General features: G+C 43.7%; 3 protein-coding genes across 4 annotated transcripts in view; 2 read left to right on the top strand and 1 right to left on the bottom strand.

Annotated features, from left to right (window-relative positions):
- zmym2 (zinc finger, MYM-type 2) overlaps positions 1-19,867 on the bottom strand; it is a 113,889-nt gene that overhangs the window by 53,126 nt on the left and 40,896 nt on the right. The gene's annotated exons all lie outside the window — the stretch shown is intronic.
- cryl1 (crystallin, lambda 1) lies at positions 357-14,829 on the top strand. Of its 2 annotated transcripts, none has more exons than XM_083682554.1 (8): positions 357-441; positions 1,261-1,368; positions 2,953-3,079; positions 5,763-5,924; positions 7,072-7,266; positions 12,179-12,287; positions 13,691-13,797; positions 14,234-14,829. In XM_083682554.1, the coding sequence occupies exons 1-8, from the start codon at positions 401-403 to the stop codon at positions 14,330-14,332; spliced, it is 948 nt and encodes a 315-aa protein (XP_083538680.1). In that variant the 5' UTR covers positions 357-400; the 3' UTR covers positions 14,333-14,829. The 2 variants fall into 2 exon arrangements, with proteins under 2 accessions (XP_083538680.1, XP_083538681.1); XM_083682555.1 differs by lacking the exon at positions 357-441 and adding an exon at positions 506-638.
- On the top strand, positions 15,710-19,408 carry gjb8 (gap junction protein beta 8). The gene is made up of 2 exons (XM_083682589.1): positions 15,710-15,848; positions 17,062-19,408. The coding sequence occupies exon 2, from the start codon at positions 17,092-17,094 to the stop codon at positions 17,890-17,892; it is 801 nt and encodes a 266-aa protein (XP_083538715.1). The 5' UTR covers positions 15,710-15,848; positions 17,062-17,091; the 3' UTR covers positions 17,893-19,408.

Here is a 19,867-nt window from a genome sequence, read left to right as displayed (position 1 = left end):
TGATTGGTTCAACTGTACATCAATCATACTAGCATGGACACGAGTGGATAATCCCGTTGCTAGGATACAACACGGAGGAAGCTTTCTGCTCTTACTTTCTGCGCGCGCCTTTTAGTTTCGACAGCTACACATGCTCCTCCATTCACAGATTGTGCTCTCTTCAAGTTTATTGAGAAATGTATACACTTCATTGATAATAATCTTCAATCAGCACCAACTATCACATTGTGAATAAAGCATGAATTACCATTTGATGACTTTATGAAAATTCCTGTTTTATTATTATTTTGGACGTTTGAGGGCACCGTACAATGACGCCCCTTACGTCCATCGTGACTGTCATTTGCATGCCAGTTTTTACAAAACAACAGTGAGCTTTTCTACTCAGTATACCTGCAATATGAGTTCTCCGAAAGGAAAGATCATTACCGTTATTGGCAGGTGAGCTGAGACTTCAAGACTTTTTTTTTTTTTGGCGTAAGGCAGGGAGCTATTTGCTGCCTAGCAATTGCTCATCATTGATAAACTGATATACTGTACAGTTATTGCACGTGAACTCCGAGCTAGGTTTGAATAGCTGACCCACTGTCTAAAAAACATTAGAAAAATGTATGGTCCATGTGACTGAACAAGGCAAGGTAGGTATAGACAGTAGAATTGTCATAAAATTTATGTATGGTGCAGCTCTCAGTGTCAGCCACGAAAATGTCATTATCGTTCCTCACTGAAATTATAGTTATGTAATTTATATATGTGTGGGCGCGCGCGCGCGTGTGTGTGTGTGTGTGTGTGTCATCACTTCTGCCTTTTCTTTCTGTTATTGAGGTCTGTTGGTATAGTCACTATTGTTGGAACATTCTAAAGGGAGTTTAGGGTTTGCAGCACATGAGTGCTCTCTCTGTCTGCATTGTCATTGTTAAACTTGCCTTAATTTTGGGAGGTCAACATTGAACCCACAATTAGAGCCATAAGTGCTCCTTCTGCAAGGCGACTACATTTTAACTTCTTACCCCATTCCTTAGAGTTAATCATTAAATGAACCTTTGTGCATCTCTGGACTGACCCATGAACTAAGGATTAACCTGTTGACTATTCTCTTACAATATCAAATGGTAATTTGTCAGAAAATAAAGATGTGTTTATGTCAGCTGGATGATTCAAAGATGGGTATGTGTTGGGGGCTGAATTTGTGTTGGGGGAAACCGGCCCTTAAAGATGACCTTTTTCCCAGTGTTCCATATTGTGCTGTGTGTGTTCCAGTGGCCTGATTGGCCGCTCCTGGGCCATGGTGTTTGTGAGCGGAGGCTACAGAGTCAAGATCTATGACAACCAGCCGGGACAGGCTGCCAAGGCCATCCAGGAGGTCAGGTCAGTGAGGCTAAAACAACACCAGGAAAACATTAACACAACGTCCCACTACCCGTATACATGAGGGGCCACTTCCCCAGACACAGATTAAGCCTAGTCCTGGACTAAATAACCTTTTCCAATAGAAAATCTCCACTGAAGATGCATTTTAGCCTAGAATTAGGCTTTATCTGTGTCCAGGAAACCAGCATATATGTGTAATGGGATGCATGAGCAACATGCACCTCAGAACACATGACCACAACCACAACCAGTAGCCTAAATCAACCTAACACACCCATCATACAGACATTAGACTCATGTGCTGTAAGCTTATCTCGGACCTGCTGCAACATTACCTAGACTACAGTGGACGACTATCGGAGGACGGGCTCATTGTAATACATGACATTATTGCCACTCCATTCTTTGCACCTTTTGCACTATTACTGTAAATTATTGTAATAGTGCTACTTGCACTACTACCTACACTGTATTACTATTGTTATTATTCAATCATTACTGCTGCTACTTACACTACACACTTATGCACTACTATTGTCACTTTTTTATGACTATATTATATTGTATTACTGATTGTTAATTGTTGTCGACTGTTCTTGAGCGAGGCCCAAGATCCCAAAGCGTTTCATTATGTCAATTACGGCTGTATGGGATGTATGTAACAAATAAAATTTGATTTGATTTGAAATGGATTGAGAAATAGTATCAAACACACGTCCTCTGATTTCTACTGTCACCAGCCTCTACTGATGGGCTATACAGTACAGTAGAGTTCTCAGCCTCCATGGCATTCAAGGCTTTTTCAAGGTGCTTTTGTATCAAAAACCGCTCACTGATAATTAATTATACAATGCATTTCTGTGCTGTAGTATGTGGTTTCTATACTACCAGGATGGAGTAACCCTTTTGGACAGTAGGGGGCATCGCTGAGCTGTCAAACATGCTCTCACACTGTTCATTACAGTCCCACACATTCAATCCTTCATACCAGAGGCCTCTGTGCCATAGAGTTTCAGAAAATGCCTTTTAGTGTTGTACAAGACTTTTTATTTACTTTACATCCAAACGATGTTAAAACAAATTGCTGTTCTCATCATTGAGTGATTTGACCATTATTCAAGGTTGTATCGAATAGAATTCTTTCAGGAATTCTGATTGAAGTTGAAAGACCTCTTTGACATGGGAGACCTGGCCTAGGAGGCAGATGTTACACCTGTTGTTGGCTGTATAACCAACCTGGCAACATTCACCTCCTGTTGGCTATAAACGTTCTTCAGAAATGTGCCGTGAGGTGTTTCCGTCTCTGGTGTTCCTTTGTATCTACGTAATGGCATGTATGTCATCGTGTTCTTATTTTGTGTTTTTCGCCTCTCCCATGCCTTTGTAAAGGTTAGGCAGCTACAATGTGCCCACGTCTCCTCATTATCCACAGCTCATTAAGTTTCTGTGTAGTTATAGGTAATACCCTGTTGGGGTGTGAGTGAGTGCGTAAGCAGGTATGGGCGTGTGCGTAAGTATGTTGTTTTTTTGTGTGTGCAACGTGCTTCTAAATGACCCTCCTCTCCCTGTCTGGTGACCCAGGAAGCAACTTGAGGAGCTACAGGAAGCCCAGATGTTACGAGGACAGCTGAGTGCCAAAGATCAGCTGACCCTGCTGAGCAGCCATGATGACCTGCCCCAGGCACTAGAGGGCGCCTTCTTCGTCCAGGTACTGTAGGAAGTAGGCCATTTGAAAAATGCCCTATCATGTTGGGATGGCAATAAACTGTCCTAGAGTGCGTCTCAATAGTCTAACATGGTTTACTCTCCTCACCCCATTCCTTTATCTGCACTGATGTGAAAGAGCTGGACAGGTGAACAAGGCTCTCTTCTAGGCATCCATCATAGCAGACAAGCAGGCAGGGAGACGGGGAGACAGACAGCAGGCAGGCAGGCAGAGAGAAAGACCGACAGGCAGACAGAAACAGACAGACAGACAGATATTTTCCCTTTCCCTAAAGGCTGTGTCCCCTATTAGAGATGTCCTGTGATGAAAGGTGAGGGGGAGGATGTGGAGGGAGAGGCAGCTCTGGGGAATTCACTATATTAGAAGAAAGATTGAGAGATGGGGTATAGATAGATAGATAGATAGATAGATAGATAGACTTAACATTGAAGAAAACCTGAAGGAAAAACTGAATTCAGTTTTGCCAAAGTCTATTGATTGGTTTAACTTGTGCGAGGCGTCACCAATGTCAAACAGGTTTCCACCCTTTTCTGGCTACCTTCTGCAAAGGATTTCCCTTTTTTCAGTTTAGGTGAGAGGTCACATTTCTATTGAATCCATTACAGGGCGGTTAAACATCTCATCACTCATCTTGTCTTAGTCACGCTATGTACACACACACACACACACACACACACACACACACACACACACACACACACACACACTGCATGAGCAAGGAAGTGTGCTCCTTAAACCCAAGGGGAGAGACATTCCTATGGCAACATAATCCAGCATATCTCAACCTACGATCTGTAGATACAGCTTTAGTCAGTCCTCCAGTGTTAGTTTGGATATACACTAAGTTGTTCTACAAGGAGGGATGACTAGCTTGCCAGGCCCTGGAACAAAACCAACGTTGAGAAATCTTGATATTGACAGTAGTGTCCCTCACCCATACAAGTTTCTCTCCAGTTAGTAAAAAAAAAAAAAAAAAAACCTTCTTCTAGCATTGTGTCTGCCTATGGCCCCTGGTCTGAGCATTGATTACTTTATCTTATGATGACTGATAGATAGATGATTCACTTACTTAAACAAATGTATTTGTTGCAAGTCGCTTTTCGTCTGCTAAATGCCATAAATGTAAAGGTAAAATGTCATAGAGTGGAAGGGCACAAAGGCTTAATCATTACAGAGTATCGAACTGTCGGCAGCATACCTTAGACTAGAGCATCGCTGTGGCAGAGAACAATAGAGTTTGTTCAGAGACAGGGAAACGCAGCACAAAAATAATCTTATCACGAGTATCGCCTATGCCAAAACCAGTGCCATTGCCAGAGACATTCATTTTGTGGTTCAGATCAGTGTGAGTTTCACATTTTCATCGATACTTGGCACAGTTTGGAACAATACACCTCTCTCGGTCTGTCTGTCTGTCTGTCTGTGTATTGTAAGTTCGAGACTGATAATGACATGTACAGTAGAATATCAATCATCTCCTTCAGGTGGTATGTGCTGTTTCAGTGGGTAATAGGTAGTTACTGTAGTCTCTGGCCTCGGGAACATTATATTACATTGTATTTGTCAGGTGTCCCACCTGCCTAGCCATTTACGGTTGTTTAATATGGTGATGATGATGATGTGTGACGTTTGTCATTTATTGTTTTCCATTCAAAACAAAAAAAATAACCACCAAGCACATGTTTTTGACAGCCAGACATTCATTCTCAAGATTCTTGTCTGTGTGTGTATTATCCAGATGAGGTGGTGGTAGAAATTAAGCTGTGTTCAGCTGTATTCTTTTAAAAACTCATGATCCTGTATAAACCTTATGATGTTGTTCTCAGTGTGGTTTCTGAAATGAGCATGTCTTGATGGAAACCTTCATGTCAGCAGTACAGACACCGCTACTCGTGACTGGGGACCATGATTGTGGAGAGGCTTATTGCAAACGTAAACAACCATTCATGACTCGTCGTGGATGTAGACATTCCTCCTGATTATTAGTCTTAAGGGAAAATGCTATTTGCCCTACAAAAGCAGAGTACAGTAGCCTAATTGACAAAATAATGAAACCTAGAAAAAGTAGCATCTCAGGGTTGATATGAATAAGGATTGTAACCAGGAAGAGTAAGGATTGTTAGACAGTACACAAATCTCCAATAATCTGCAAACCATTCATTTGGTTGGACAACCAGAAACATTTTTTAGGGCCTTTTACTCCATTATTTTAACACGTTACTGTACTTCTTACTTCATTATTGAAGAAGACATCCTAGAATTGATGACTTTCAATAAAAAAAACACTCATGCTCTTCCTGTTCTTCCATGGTCTCCTGCTATTCTGTAGCTTTGTTAATGACACATACATGACACAAACAATAATGAGCCATACAGTATATAGCAAATTGTATGAAACAACCTTGGCAAAAATGTTCCCACACTTGAAGATACACACATTTTCTATCCTATCAGTCTGTAAACTGTGTTTCAATATTTGTTCCAAATAGGATGACCATTGTCTTAGTGATGGCGTTCACTGCATTAAATGGGTTGACTCTACTGTTAGATTGTCTCACTGTGTGTGTGTGTGTGTGTGTGTGTGTGTGTGTGTGTGTGTGTGTGTGTGTGTGTGTGTGTGTGTGTGTGTGTGTGTGTGTGTGTGTGTGTGTGTGCGCGTTCACAGGAGTGTGTGTTTGAGGAGTTGGAGGCCAAGCAGAGTGTGTTCCAGGCTGTGGAGAGTCACGTGGGAGAGGATGTGGTCTTCAGTAGCTCCACCTCCTGCCTGCTGCCTAGCAACGTCTTCTCTCAGGTCCAGAACCGGACTCGCTGCATCATATCCCACCCGGTCAGTACAACTCTCCCAAAACTCAAGTCTCTCCCTGTGTAACCAAGTTGAGACAGTAAACTCACTCCTCTACCCCCACCCGCGCCATCAAATTCCCATTAAATACCTTTTTTCAGTGGCGAAGCTGGTTAACAATAACATTAGGTATTTTCGTGATGGCCACATACAGTATGTTGGCAATACGGAGGATGCAGGTTTGAGACTTGTGTGAGCTCGGAGTGCGAGGAAACAATACTGTTTGTGGCAGCGTGACGCCTGTTACACTCTGCTCTATGCTGTAGGGATCTACTCCCTGATTCCTACAGTATTATGTAGCCCTTTGGTTCTAATCCCAAATTTGCTACACTTTTTATGACGGTGCTTGTCTTAAAGACGTACTAATGTAAAGTCCTACCTGGACTTTAGCCCCCTCCCTTCAGTCCCCTCCCTTCAGTCTTATGACAACCAAACCAACCACACAAATTCCATGCTTATCACCTTGACACAGAAAAGTTTAACCTTACCAGGGGCTGTGTGTGTGTGTGTGTGTGTGTGTGTGTGTGTGTGTGTGTGTGTGTGTGTGTGTGTGTGTGTGTGTGTGTGTGTGTGTGTGTGTGTGTGTGTGTGTGTGTGTGTGTGTGTGTGTGGTGAATGTTTAATCCTCACAGCTTTACCTCAATGAACATCTGTCAAAGGGACCCTGATAGAGGGAGATGTGTGAGATAACCTCCGCTCCAGTGGAATGGCTCACAGAGTAGCAATGTAGTCCCACAGACAGGACAACACACACTGGGTGCATCTCAATAGTCTAAAGTGACATCCTCCCCTCACCTCCTCTCAGTCATCTACAGCAATGTGAAAGAGCAGGACCGGTGAAAGATAATTCCCAGTAGGCGTCCCGTCCATCATTTTGTTTTAATCTAAACAGTGTTTTCAAATCTGAAAAGGGACAATGGAGGAGAGGCAGCTACATAAGGCTATAGAGATGAAACAGGGGAGGCTGGTGGAGGTAGAAATCGGAGGATGGGCTCATTGTAATGCATGAGGAATGGTATCAAACACATGTGATTACAATGAGCCCGTCCTCCGATTTCTACCTCCAGTAGCCTCCACTGGGATGCACCCACAGTCTGCTGCTGTGTTTGACCCGACAGGTGTTCTCCCTCAGGTGAACCCGCCCTACTATGTGAAGCTGGTGGAGCTGGTGCCCCACCCGGAGACGTCGCCGGCGGTGATGGAGAGCACCTTCGCCCTGATGACCCAGGTGGGCCAGGCACCGGTCCGCCTGAAGAAGGAGATTGACGGCTTCGCCCTCAACCGCGTGCAGTACGCCATCATCGCCGAGTCCTGGAGGCTGGTCAAGGTGGGCCAGAGAGGATGCGGTGACACACCTATAGATGGTTGATAGAATTTAACTCATTTAGTGCCGAGGGTGAATAAAGTCGCCCAAATTGTCAACATTCTACAGTGCCAAGGGTGACTTTATTCACCAAAAATGCAGAAATGATGATGCTTCATTTTGTAGCCAATCAAAGTATTGTTGCTAGGTAAATACCACGTAAAACACTTTGCACTCTAGGTGGTGAGTGTTAAGGAATTATTTGGCAGTTAGTGAGTTAAACAAACTATCCACTAACCCTAAGGCCCCAGATTAAAACATATGAAATCATTATCCGATTTGATCCGGGGAATTCGGGCGTGACTTTTTGACACCTAGGAAATGAACAGTGTAACCTAGCGACTCAATACGAAACCTTGTTTCTAATTGGCTAAATGGACTGTGGGAAGTTCAACTCCTTAGAACTTTTTTTGTCTGTAAAAAACTGCCGACACTGACAGACCCTTGCCATTGCTGTTTTCCGTCAACAGATGATTCCCATAGAGAAACCATTGGCTCAATCCATAATTAACAGATAGCATAGTTTGGTGTGGCTGTGGCCTTACCCCTAAACGTAACCCTAACCATAACTCCAGCAACTATGGTACATATCAACTGATGCACCTTATTCTGTACGGGTGGACAGTAACCTCCTTTTACACCCCTGAGAGATCAATTGGCTCTGCCACGGACTATGGCCAGGGTGAATTATGGGTATGAAATACCATCAGTCATCTGACCGACCGGGGAGAGAAAAGCCGTAATGGCAGCAATCTTGGGCTTTCGTCAATCAGTCAGCTCTATTATCTCCCACAGAGATAGACCAGTCTCCCCGTCTTTGTCAGCACACACAACTATAATGGTGCTGTTACCGTCTCCTGATTACAAAATGTCTTTTCTGGGGGTTTTTTCTGGGGGGGGGGGGGGGGGGGTGGGGGGTATGTGTAATAAAGAGTATTCATTCATCTCACACAGGACGTTTTGTCCTGGTGGTACAGTACACCTGAGTTACAGTGTATCAGATGCCCGGTGACCGGCCTGAACAGCCCCTCTCTCACACACCCTGCCCTCGAGGGGACAGTGCCAGGCTGATCCACACAGAAACACAGTCGCTGCCCAGGACAAGAGAAACACTGTTAGTTACTGTACCTCAGGGCTGCCTCCGGCTGCAGCAGCAGGCTCCATGTCCCAATGAGCTATACAGTGCCTTCAGAAAGTGTTCAGACCCCTTCAGTTTTTCCACATTCTGAATACTTATGGACATGAGGTATTTCTGTATTTCAATTTTAATAAATTTACTGAAATTTATAAAAACCTGTTTTCGCTTTGTCGTTCTGGGGTATTGTGTGTGGATTGATTTTTTGTTTTGTTTAAATGTAATCCATTTTAAATTGAGTCTATAACACAACAAAACGTGGAAAAAGTGAAGGGGTCTGAATACTTTCCGAAGGCACTGTAGGTCTAAAGATCACTGAAGATCACTTTCTCACTCTTGATTGTGAAGAGGCTTCATAGGTCATGTTATTCATGGTGTTGATGTTTTTGGTGTGTTTTCATATGTGTATCCTTCTACTCTCACTTAAATACACTGTGTAGGGTGGAGTCTTTAGAGGATGTAAGATGTGCCAGGATTTTGTCTGAGAGGTGGGTTTGGGTAAGGGTACAGAAGGACGATAAGGAGGCATTACAAAGTGGGATTATGTGTTTTTGATAAATGAATGAAGTCAATAAAAGGTGTATTTGTGAACAGCCTGATCGCTAGAGAGAGGACCAGAGAGAGACCCTCTGAAGGTCACCTCTCTCACCCTGCTCTCTTTAATCTCTCCACTCTGTCCACACTGGCGATGTCAAATATACCACTTGTGTTTGTCCGCTCGGTTGCCTGAGTAGTGTAAAACCCTTTTAAACAGTGTGGCGGACGATAAGAGAACCGGTGTACAGTAACTGTGAATGTACTTGTGTGAGTTTTTACTCAGAAGGCTAGCTTTGGTTAGGCTGTGATTTAGTTAAATGAAGCAGAGGGTTGTTAAGGGTTTCTGTTTTTTTTACCGGGTGATTGGTAATGCATTGTGAAAGTTAAGTTCCTGCGACTTTTCCATAAAGTCACTTCTCTTTCCGAGTCACAATTATGTATCATTTCAACATTCTTTAGGGAAGTGAGAGTGCAAACATAGGCATGATTACTGACTTACTGAATATAATAAAACCTGGGCGTTTTCATTTGATGAAAAGGCCAAGCTATTGAATACATCCCACTCACAAGTCCATGAATGAGCAACACCTCTCCAACCGGTCTACTTTGCAATTCAAGGCCTCAGTTGCGGTTGCATGCCTTTGTTTTAGTTGTTGTTGCCACTTTATTGGCTTATGCGTATTATGGTCATTAAGCAATGACCTTTAAGACTCAGTACAGTTGATGGATTTCTCCCCCACAGAGACATCCTTCTCCCTCTCCCTTCGTTGTCTGGGTGCACCACAACAGTGTTTACAGCCCAGTGGAATGCACACAGTCAGAACAGGCTGACCCACCCCATTAGCTCCGCCACCTGAAAGTGCATCGGTGCGTCACACTCAACCGTCGTTTAGAGGCGGGAAGAGGGCCTTCAGAGTGAAAGTCCTTGTGAGCTCAGTCAGTCCGGTCAACAACAAAGCGCTGTACGTATGTTTGGTCACACTCCAGTGTCCGTGTGTGTTACTCAGAATGTCTGTGTTGTTTTCGCTTCAGGGAAACGGACAGAGGCATGGAACTGAGCGCCGTCCTCCTCCTCCTCCTCCTCCTCCTCACTGTCCACCCTCCTCCTATACATCCCACGTGTGTAGGTATTTCTGTCCTAACACAACCCTGTAGAGACGCAGACACATGTATCTATGACATTCCATAGAACCGTGGAGCGTTTGGAGCGTCCTGGGCCTGGCGGGGAGGCGCCCCTATAGGCCAGATGAACTCTGAGGGCACCCTCTGGGCTTTACTGGCAGAAACGTCACGTCGGTGTTACTCCAAATGCTCTGAACTGTGTAGAGTTTACACTTAGTGGCTTCTCTCTGCCTATGGAGAAGAGTGTTGGGATTGGGTTGTCACACGTATCATACCAGGCAATGAAGTAAATCAGTGATTCATGTACTCTTTTGACACTGCATGTTGGCCTGTCATGTGTTACTGAGACCAGTTGTCCTACTGATGTTTGTTTCAAGTAAAACTGAAACTCAATATCTGAAATATCAGCAGTATATCGGCAGTATGGCCGAGCACTAAATTGTCTATAAAATCTGATTTTGCTTTTAAAGAAATGCCTTTTCAGACATTCATTTCCTGTTTTTGTGCAGCAAGGTGGGTTTGTATATCATGTGAGTGTGTTGGCAGCGTTCCCACAGAGGAAATTATGACATCTTAACGTCATGGATGACCAATGTTTCGGATTTTCCCTTTTGGTGTTATGGTGCTTTGGACAGGAGTTAGGCCTTAGTCGGATGCATTCGATTGGATAAATCAGATACATTACTTGTGAGGTTGAGCTGAGGTGGCGAGTGACTGATTACTAGTGAGGTTGAGTGGAGGCATGACATTTTTGAGACTGAAAGAACATTCCAGGGTAACTAGCTGAACCGGCAGGCCCAAGTATCTAAATTACTATGTTAGGGACAGGGGAGGCTGGAGGAGGTAGAAATCAGAGTGGAATGCCGGTGACACAGTTTCTTGTTATCTTAAACCTAGCATCACACTCAGCTGGCCACTTAGAAACACAACGTGTGCATGACAATGACAGCTCCACTGGAGGGTGTGGCTGGCTGTCAGGCCACAGTTGAGGAATCTGGTCCATCCTGGTTTTGGTCTTTTTTATTATGTTAATTTACTACTTGTTTTGTCAGTGCTCAGGCAGAAGACTTCCCTTGAACAGACTGAGAACAGCCACAGTAACCGCATTGTTCAAACCAGAGTTTAGTTGGCTATGCCATATTCTACTCTCTCCATTACAAACTTTCAGACCCAGAGGATGGGTACACGTACACCTGTCATCTGTCAACACTCACACTAACTGAACAACCTGTGGAAACGTATGCTCTGTTAACACTGTTGAATTTCCCTCCCCAAATGCAAGCAAGTGAACATTTTTCACCATTGGTATGATGCAACATATGACAGAGGGATTCAGAGCTGATAGAGAAGGATGCGCTACACACACACACACACACACACACACACACACAGACAGACAGACACACAGAGACACAGAGACACAGAGAACTTGGCCTTTGAGTCCGAGCCAGCGTTGGAAAGCGGAGTGGCTGAGAAAGCCGGCGGTTACCCCCGGTGATTACAGCAGAGGAAAGGCCCCTTTTCACGGCTCCCCCCCGCAGCCTGGCCGCCGCCTCGCGACGCCAAGATAACAGGGTCGTTGTTGGACGCAGGAAGCAAACAAAGACCACCCTGTCCCCCTTCCCCTCCCCTCCATATCTGTGTCCAAGGCAGAGCTTTGATTTCCCTCTGGTCACCCTGCAGGTATCTGTAACCTCTGGTAACCTGAGTGGATGGCAGGCCCAGGCCTGGCAGTGCCCCTCAGCCTCCACTGGGCCTTCCCATTATTCTACAGGACACAGAATGGGATGATTAGGGAAACCCTATCTGGTGGGAGTAGCTTGAATGCTGCTGCTCTGATGGGCTGAAAGGGAAGGGAAGGTTTTCTAGTGCCCCCTCAGCCCTCGTGACAGACACACAGACTGATGTGTGTTTGTTGGACAGGTGCTTCATTAGTGAGCATTGTGACCCAAATGAAGCTAAAGGGGCATCGTCAAGGGTAAATTATCCTTGGTGCCCACTACAGGGGAGGTTTGCGAAATAAGACGTTTGCCCTTTTGAAAGTGAACCCGAGTGTCCGTCTCTCTTCCTCTCTCTCACTAGGATGGTGTCATCTCAGTCGAAGACATCGACCTGGTGATGTCAGAGGGACTGGGGCCGCGCTATGCCTTTATTGGTCCCATGGAAACCATGCACCTCAATGCACCTGAGGGTAAGTTCCCCACTTTGACTCCTGCCAATACAAACAGCGGCCGAGTCAGAGACAAAACACCTCACACGCTGTCTCACTACTGTTTTTAATGGCAGCAAATGCTGCCCCATGTAAGACTCGAGAGCATCATGCCTGTGTCAGAGGCAAAGGTCATGACCCTGACCATAATCCTAACAACCATTTCACAAGTTGCACTACCAGACCACGAGCATCAGATTATATAAGACAGGAGGGAGAACAGTAGCTCTGCCTCACACATGCCTCACATGTCTCAGCCATCGTTTACCATAGGTATACTGTAGGAGGTAGGGGGGGGGGGAGTGAAGCCTCATGTAGATGGAGAATATCAAAGGCCAGTGTGAAAACTGGAGGGTGACCCTGCTCTGAGTGCACAGAGAACACTTTGGCTGAACAAAGCTGTCTTTTGATCGACGCTGCTGAATGCACTCCCTCACACACGTAATCCTCTAAACCAGCGTCCCCTTCTTCAAACCCAGGAGTTGTTATACATGTTGTACAGTAGACTTAGACTTATCTATAAGTTGAACTTAGAATAGAACTTTCTATTTTCTACGTTACCTCTTTTGTTTTGAACGCATTGGGAGAAAGGAACACCGGAGTGGCATGTGTTACGCTCCTGTCCTCCGAGAACTCCCCAAGCCCGGCCCATTCCTGTGGTGACTGTAGCCCCTCTAACCAGTCCAATCAGATAGACAAACACTCAGGTCCACTCTCGGCTCTGGCTGAGTGGCCTTTGGTAACGAAGCACAGAAGAGCCCTTCAACCCAGAGAGCTGAGTCATTTTATCAGCAAAACACGGGAGAGAACAAACCAAGCACTTATTTTGTTCAACTATTGAAGCAGAGAGAGGGAGAATGGGAGTCTCTCCCACCTAAACACAAACTCTGTGAGAGAGCTTGGTTGGACGGAGCTGGCAGTTATCACACAGCAGTGTCAGCTTTAGTCTGTCCCTGTAATGTTCAGGTACACATTCAAGCATTTCACCACTAAGACAGCATTTAACTAATTTAAAGGCTTAAAACCGCTTGATAAAATATCTTAGATCTATATAACCATCAGTCATCAAATACTATATTTTCATCTGTATAATAGAGATTCCTATTGTACTGTGGCTTCTGCTTTTAAGACCCATCTAACTTCAACACACCACAGATACTGGAGACTCTTACCCTCAGATTGCACATTACTAGACCTTATCTAAAACGGCCTCTTCATCTGGCTTGTTTGGTATTATGAATGTCGACAGACTGGAGGAGAGACAGAATGTCGACAGACTGGAGGAGAGACAGAATGTCGACAGACTGGAGGAGAGGCAGAGCCCTTTTATGGTATGGTAATGATAATGTCCATGCTGACCCTCCCTGCCCACCTCTCTTCCCCAGGTCTGGAGGATTATCTGAAGCGATACAGAGATGGCATGAGAAAGGTACTGATGACCTTCGGACCTGTTCCTGAGTTCTCTGGGGAGGCAGCCAAACAGATCAATGAAGTATGTGTTTGTGTGTCATACTGTATGTTCAGGTCCTCCTAACTCAAGATTTTGGTCGAATGTCTTCAGATTTTGCCTATTAAGTGTGAAGAGGAGTGAAGGTTTACACTTTAGTCCTTTTAATGCTCAAAGAGGAGCAACATTAAGGCAAGGAACATTTAGATCAGAGAGATCACAACATGCCTTTTGGCTGTTTTAACGCTTAGATTGAGGCCATTGTGTGAGTAGTACATCCAGAACATGTGCATAAAGCACTCCATATTGGGCTGTTTGAAAGCATAAGTTTTAACAAATGTCTTTCAGCAGGCAGTTTAGTGATATCCAAGTCAGTGTTTATTCTCCATTAAAATACTTCTTTTGGAAAAGAAACAATGCAATCCCTCTGTACTCTGTCATTTCCTCATCCCTCCCTTCCTCCCCTGGTGTGTCAACACAGGAGATGTCTAAGCTGATCCCCAATGACAAGGAGCACCTGTCTGCCAGGAGAGAGAGAAGGGACCAGCTCCTCATGGGCCTGGCCAAGCTGAAGAAATGATTGACCATCATATGGCCAGGGTGGGGTGGAGTCTGGGCCTTTCTAGCCCCTACACTCTGGACACCTGTGCAAATCTGAAAAGGATTAGGGAGGTATAAGCAATACGGCCAAAACTTCCACCAAGGTGGAGCTTCGATCATCTTGCTTATACCTATGCAATCCTTTCAGATCTACACAGCTGTCTAGTAGGGGCTAGACCTAGGGGTTGTATCTGGGAATCAGAGGACTAGTGCATGGAATCGAATGAGGAATGGTATCAAACACTCTTCCATGCATTACAATGAGCCTCCAATTGCTACCTCCAGCAGCCTCCACTGCTCTCCACTCCCCCTATCACTTAGGGCCTCATCAAACAGGATGATCAGGGTGGCCTGGGGATGTTACTGTAGCCCTCTCTTATTCAATTCATCTGGGACATTGCCATGATGATTACATCTCAGGGCAAAACGGTTGAGCCAAACTGGTTATTGATTGATCAGACAGGAATTCAATGTTTGATGACATACCACAATGACTTTTTAATGAATTGTGAACAAAATGTTGAATAAAATGTTGAATTCCTAAAGGACTTTGATTCATAATTTCTCATCCCAATAGTAATTAGCCAGTGCATATTATGCCATGTCTTATTTTGTTAAACTGATTAATGATACTGTTTTGAACAATGGAATAGTCATTTCCAAAAGAGAATAATCTCTAGTATAATCGATCTCGAATACATGCAGTCACCAACACATCATGCTTGAGTTGGTCCTTGTTGTCGTGTGAAATGTCGTGGCCTTGATTTCACAGAGCATGCTGACAGTCTCATGACTGTATGCATTTTTTTTACGCTTGAATCAGGACATGAATACATAAATTACCGCGACTGTCTGTGAATGTAGGCTATAGCCTAAATGTGAAGTTAAGGAAATATGTTTTTCTCTCGATATGTTCTATTTCTGATCATGTCTGCGGCTACAAGCTAATATACTGCGACCATTGTGATAATTGGTCTAGCCTATTGATTATCGATAAACATAAGAATAATTTAAAATATATATCTAAATTGAAACATATTGTCGATTGCTCTTACAAGTGAAAGTTATGAATAAAGAAGCTCAATTACCTTAATTAGACTGCAGATAGACAGCCAAGTGTGTTAAATAAACAGATTGGTAAAGATGGAAATGTAATCGTTCTCATTGGGATTTACAATTAGATTAACAAGTGAAAACTGGTTTTATATGTCATACATTTACAATTTAGAAAACCACTGAAAAACAATTCTTACACTGATGTCTCTTTGGTCCCGCCCCTTGAACAGGTGGCACCTCCTCAAAAGGAGATTCTTAAAACTCAGGTGCAGAGTCGGAGCTCATTCCCTCAGCTCTCTGACTCGGACCTACTTCCCTGCGACTGGCACTCTGCTTCTCGGCTCCGTGTGGAACTGTGCTATCAAGACTTTGGAGTAGGCTAACCTGAAACGACGTTTAATGGAAGTCGTCTGAAGAAAAAAAAACTTTGAAAGAGAGACGTAAGTTTTCGTTATGAACCTGGCTGCTGTGATTTGTGAATCAGACATTTGGTGTGGTGAATTTTAACTCTCCCCTCGACCGCCTGAATACACGGTTAATTTAATATCTTTGTATAGGTGTGTAATAGGGGAGTCATTCTTTGCTTGTCGTTAGGAAAATGTACAGGGACTTTTTGTAGGCTATATATATTAAATAATAAAGACAGGTAAACGCAATGTGATCACGATAGTTCCCTTATAATAGCTGGCATTATGCAAATAATAATGCAGATTTTGGGGTTGGGGGGGTTCATTATTACTCCATTCACTGTATTAACAATGTTTGTGTGTTACAACCATTTCTAAAAAGTAATTGTTGAAATAATAATTTACAAATTGCTTCTATAGTTGGCTATGTTTCTCTGCAAAATGTGGTTGTTGCTCTGCCAACGCAACAAATTTGACTAATCAAGGCATTGATTACTTTGTCTTATGATGACTGTTGGATAGATGATTCACTTACTTTTCACTTAAATTTTATTGTTGTACGTTGCTTTGGATAAAGGCGTCTGCTGAATGGCATAAATGTAAAAACATTTTTTTTTTTAAAAAGGCATGATGAGCACATTTTATTTAACCTTTATCTATACAGGGGAAACACACTGAGACCAAGGCCTATTTTGCAGGTGCACCCTGTCCATGATATTTACACAGTAACAAAACAACATAGAAAAATACAACACAGTTCAATACAGAAATCAATATGTCATATAAAACCACAATATTAGAAGAAACAATCACATATTTGAGATTAACTGTGATAGTTGTAAGCCATTGCACATGAGACAACGAGTCTAGATTAAAATCACCTATTATTACCACTTCAGAATGTACATAGGAGGATAGAAGTGCAGCTAAAGGATTTGAATCGGGTGTGTGCCGGAACATAACAAAAAGGTGCAGTGGGTCCTCTGGACTGGAGTTGAGAGTCCGGGTCAATTGCGTTGTTTTACGAAAGATGGCATTCTATCTGGCTAGACTTCATCCAGAATCATGACACCTGTCATAAAATGGTTGGCTACTTGTGAATATTTCGAGGAGATAATTTGCCACTTAACAGTGGTGCTCTCCCTCCCAGTATGCTGTTTTCCTAAATGTCAATTTGAAGTCCACTATGAAATTTAAGTTATATGAACACTTCTCAATTCCCCTTCTCAATTCTTGTTTCCCCTAGGTGGTGTGAGGCTGAGCAGAAGTTGACGCAATGAGCTGGGGGGCCCTGTACGCCCAGCTGGGTGGTGTTAACAAACACTCCACTAGCTTGGGGAAGATCTGGCTGTCCGTCCTCTTCATCTTCCGCATCACCATCCTGGTACTGGCTGCTGAGAGCGTGTGGGGAGACGAGCAGTCGGACTTCACCTGCAACACGCAGCAGCCCGGCTGTAAGAACGTTTGCTACGACCACTTCTTCCCTGTGTCGCACATCCGGCTCTGGTGCCTGCAGCTCATCTTCGTGTCCACACCGGCCCTGCTGGTGGCCATGCACGTGGCCTACAGGAATCGGGGGGACAAGAGGACCATCATCGCCACGCACGGGGTGGACAAAAACACTGTGCTGGACTTGGAGACCCTAAAGAAAAGGCGTCTCCCCATCACTGGGTCGCTGTGGTGGACCTACACCTGCAGCCTGTTCTTCCGGCTCATCTTCGAGGGGGGTTTCATGTACGCCCTCTACTTCGTCTATGACGGTTTCCAGATGCCTCGCCTGGTTAAGTGTGAGCAGTGGCCCTGTCCTAACAAGGTGGATTGCTTCATCTCAAGGCCCACTGAGAAGACCATCTTCACCATCTTCATGGTGGCGTCATCTTCCATCTGCATGGTGCTGAACGTGGCAGAGTTGGCCTACCTGGTTGGCAAGGCGATGATGAGATGCTCGGCCAGGATGTCCAAGAAGCGCTCCTATGCTCACCCTGATCACGTGACCACAGACAAGGCCCTGCTGCAGAACAAAAAGAATGAGATGTTGCTGTCTTCCATTGATTCCTCCAGTAACAAGACTGTGTGAGAGCAGTAATGAACTCTGCTCTTTTCCATTAGAGACTAAAGAGAACTAAGTAGAACCCTATCAGTGTTTTCGATACTGTAAGACCAAACTTGTATTCTGGAGTGCATGTAGCAGCCAGGTCTGAGAACCAGCCTGATCCTTCTTGATTCTGCCTGCTTTTGTAGAGGATATTTCTCTCTTTGCCCTCCACAATTTCGAACATGGAGCATTGCCCCTAACTGCCTAATTTGGGAACAATGTTCATAGTGTTAGAATTCCTTAATTTATTATTGATCTGAGTTTGAGGCGATGTTTGTTCTACATGCCTGTCTATGGAGGATGGGAGGTCACGGTTGGACGGCAGTGAAAAGTGAGTCTACAGCGACACCTTGTGGTTTTACAATTGAGCTTGCAGGAGAATATGGGCTGTACATAGGCCCTAAGGTGTCTTATTGTGGAGAGAGCAGAATTCATGTAGACAGTCCCAATAATGCCTTTATGTGACTTGCTTTGCTTTGTACTCAAGTTGACCAAAGCAGGGATGAATTCATAGATGTGCAATAGCTTACCCATGTATACACAGCTGCCTGCATTTCCCCATTGACCAGTCAAATGGGGTAGGATGGGGCCCTGCCTAGACAGCTTAGCAGTTACTTAAGAACAAATTAATCATAATATGCAGTGCCTTAATTGAATTACTGTAAGGGTTGTCCAATAATATGCCAATTCTAAGACCGTTACACCACTGCAAAGCAACTACTCTTGGTCAGGCCTTCTCCACCAGTGAGGGTATAATGGCAAAGAGGATCCCAATGAGTTACAACCGTTTTAAAGACACTCTTGAAGATTATCTGCATTGTATCCAATAAGGCAGACATGCAGGCCTATATAGGCTTGTTGTCAAGAATGATGGTACCCCTGGACAAGGCTGGTATCAGCTTTCAGTTTGTCTTTTTCTAGCCACTGCACTAATCACTCTGCACCCTCTAAAAGTGGGTAACCATGGCTGATCTTGAGGCAAATGTCTTTATGTTCACTACTAGATGGTCACTACTATATACAGTGTAGTAGTGACCATCTGTCCATTACCTGTCCACTGGTGAGAATGGTTTGATCAATATCATCTAGACTATCACAGAGATTTGTGATGTCTTATGATCACAACAAAGCTCTCTGTAGGCTTACTTCCTCTTTCAATCTTTGCAGTTGTAGAAGGGTTTTACAATTTATTTCTGTTTTTATATTTTTCTGATGTGACTATTTGAGGAGAATGCCAAAGGATAAATACAAAGTTTGTACATGTACAAATCTCTCTTGGACATTTTTTTTAATATGTAGGCTAGACCCCAACATTCTGGTCAAAAGTTAACGTTATCCAATAGCACATTTTAACAGCTACTAATCTACAGACTGCTCTAATCATGTTTTTGAAAAATGAAGGATGTTTGATTGTTGTCTTTTTTTATTCGATATCTGCAGATATCTGAAGTATTTTCATGCTCTGTTGAGACTGTTTAATAAAAAAATAAAAAAAAAAGAGAAGAAGAAATTATGCCTCTTGCTTACTTATTATTTTACACTATCAATGTTTGCTAACTGAGCGTCATTGTGTTGGCAGGATGCGTTTCAGTGGATAACCGAGGGAGGGCGGGAGTTAATCTACAGGAGGGGGGGGTCTTTATTTGTAGATGACTTTTGATACCCATGAATCACAACTTCATTTTTTTCTAGCAAGTGTTTAGTGAGGTCTGAAAAGTAACCCACATATTGGCCAAAAGCACATAATTCAATCTATCCGGTCTTTTGATTGTGATGCTCTTTTCAACATTCAAAATCAACTTCTCTAATATTTCTTTCATGGATGTATTTTGGGGAAAATGCCAATATCTTCATTTGTAAGGTTATATGGAAAAACCGTGAAAGCGCAGAACACTTTTTTTTTTTTTCCCCTAAGCGATAACATGCATCCAGAGACTGCATATTTGAAGCTTGAGTG

Source organism: Argentina silus (assembly GCF_951799395.1).
Source record: "Argentina silus genome assembly, chromosome: 12".
NCBI lineage: Eukaryota > Metazoa > Chordata > Actinopteri > Argentiniformes > Argentinidae > Argentina > Argentina silus.
The sequence above is the reverse complement of the archived record's forward strand: the minus strand, read 5'-3'. Positions and strand labels throughout refer to the sequence as shown.

Bases quoted from the DNA above. Each gene is read 5' to 3' on its own strand.
- cryl1 (XM_083682554.1), top strand. From the start codon at position 401: ATGAGTTCTCCGAAAGGAAAGATCATTACCGTTATTGGCAG. The intron at 3,080-5,762 runs GTACTGTAGGAA...GCGCGTTCACAG, and splicing joins AGGGCGCCTTCTTCGTCCAG to GAGTGTGTGTTTGAGGAGTT. The intron at 12,288-13,690 runs GTAAGTTCCCCA...TCTCTTCCCCAG, and splicing joins GCACCTCAATGCACCTGAGG to GTCTGGAGGATTATCTGAAG.
- gjb8 (XM_083682589.1), top strand. From the start codon at position 17,092: ATGAGCTGGGGGGCCCTGTACGCCCAGCTGGGTGGTGTTAACAAACAC.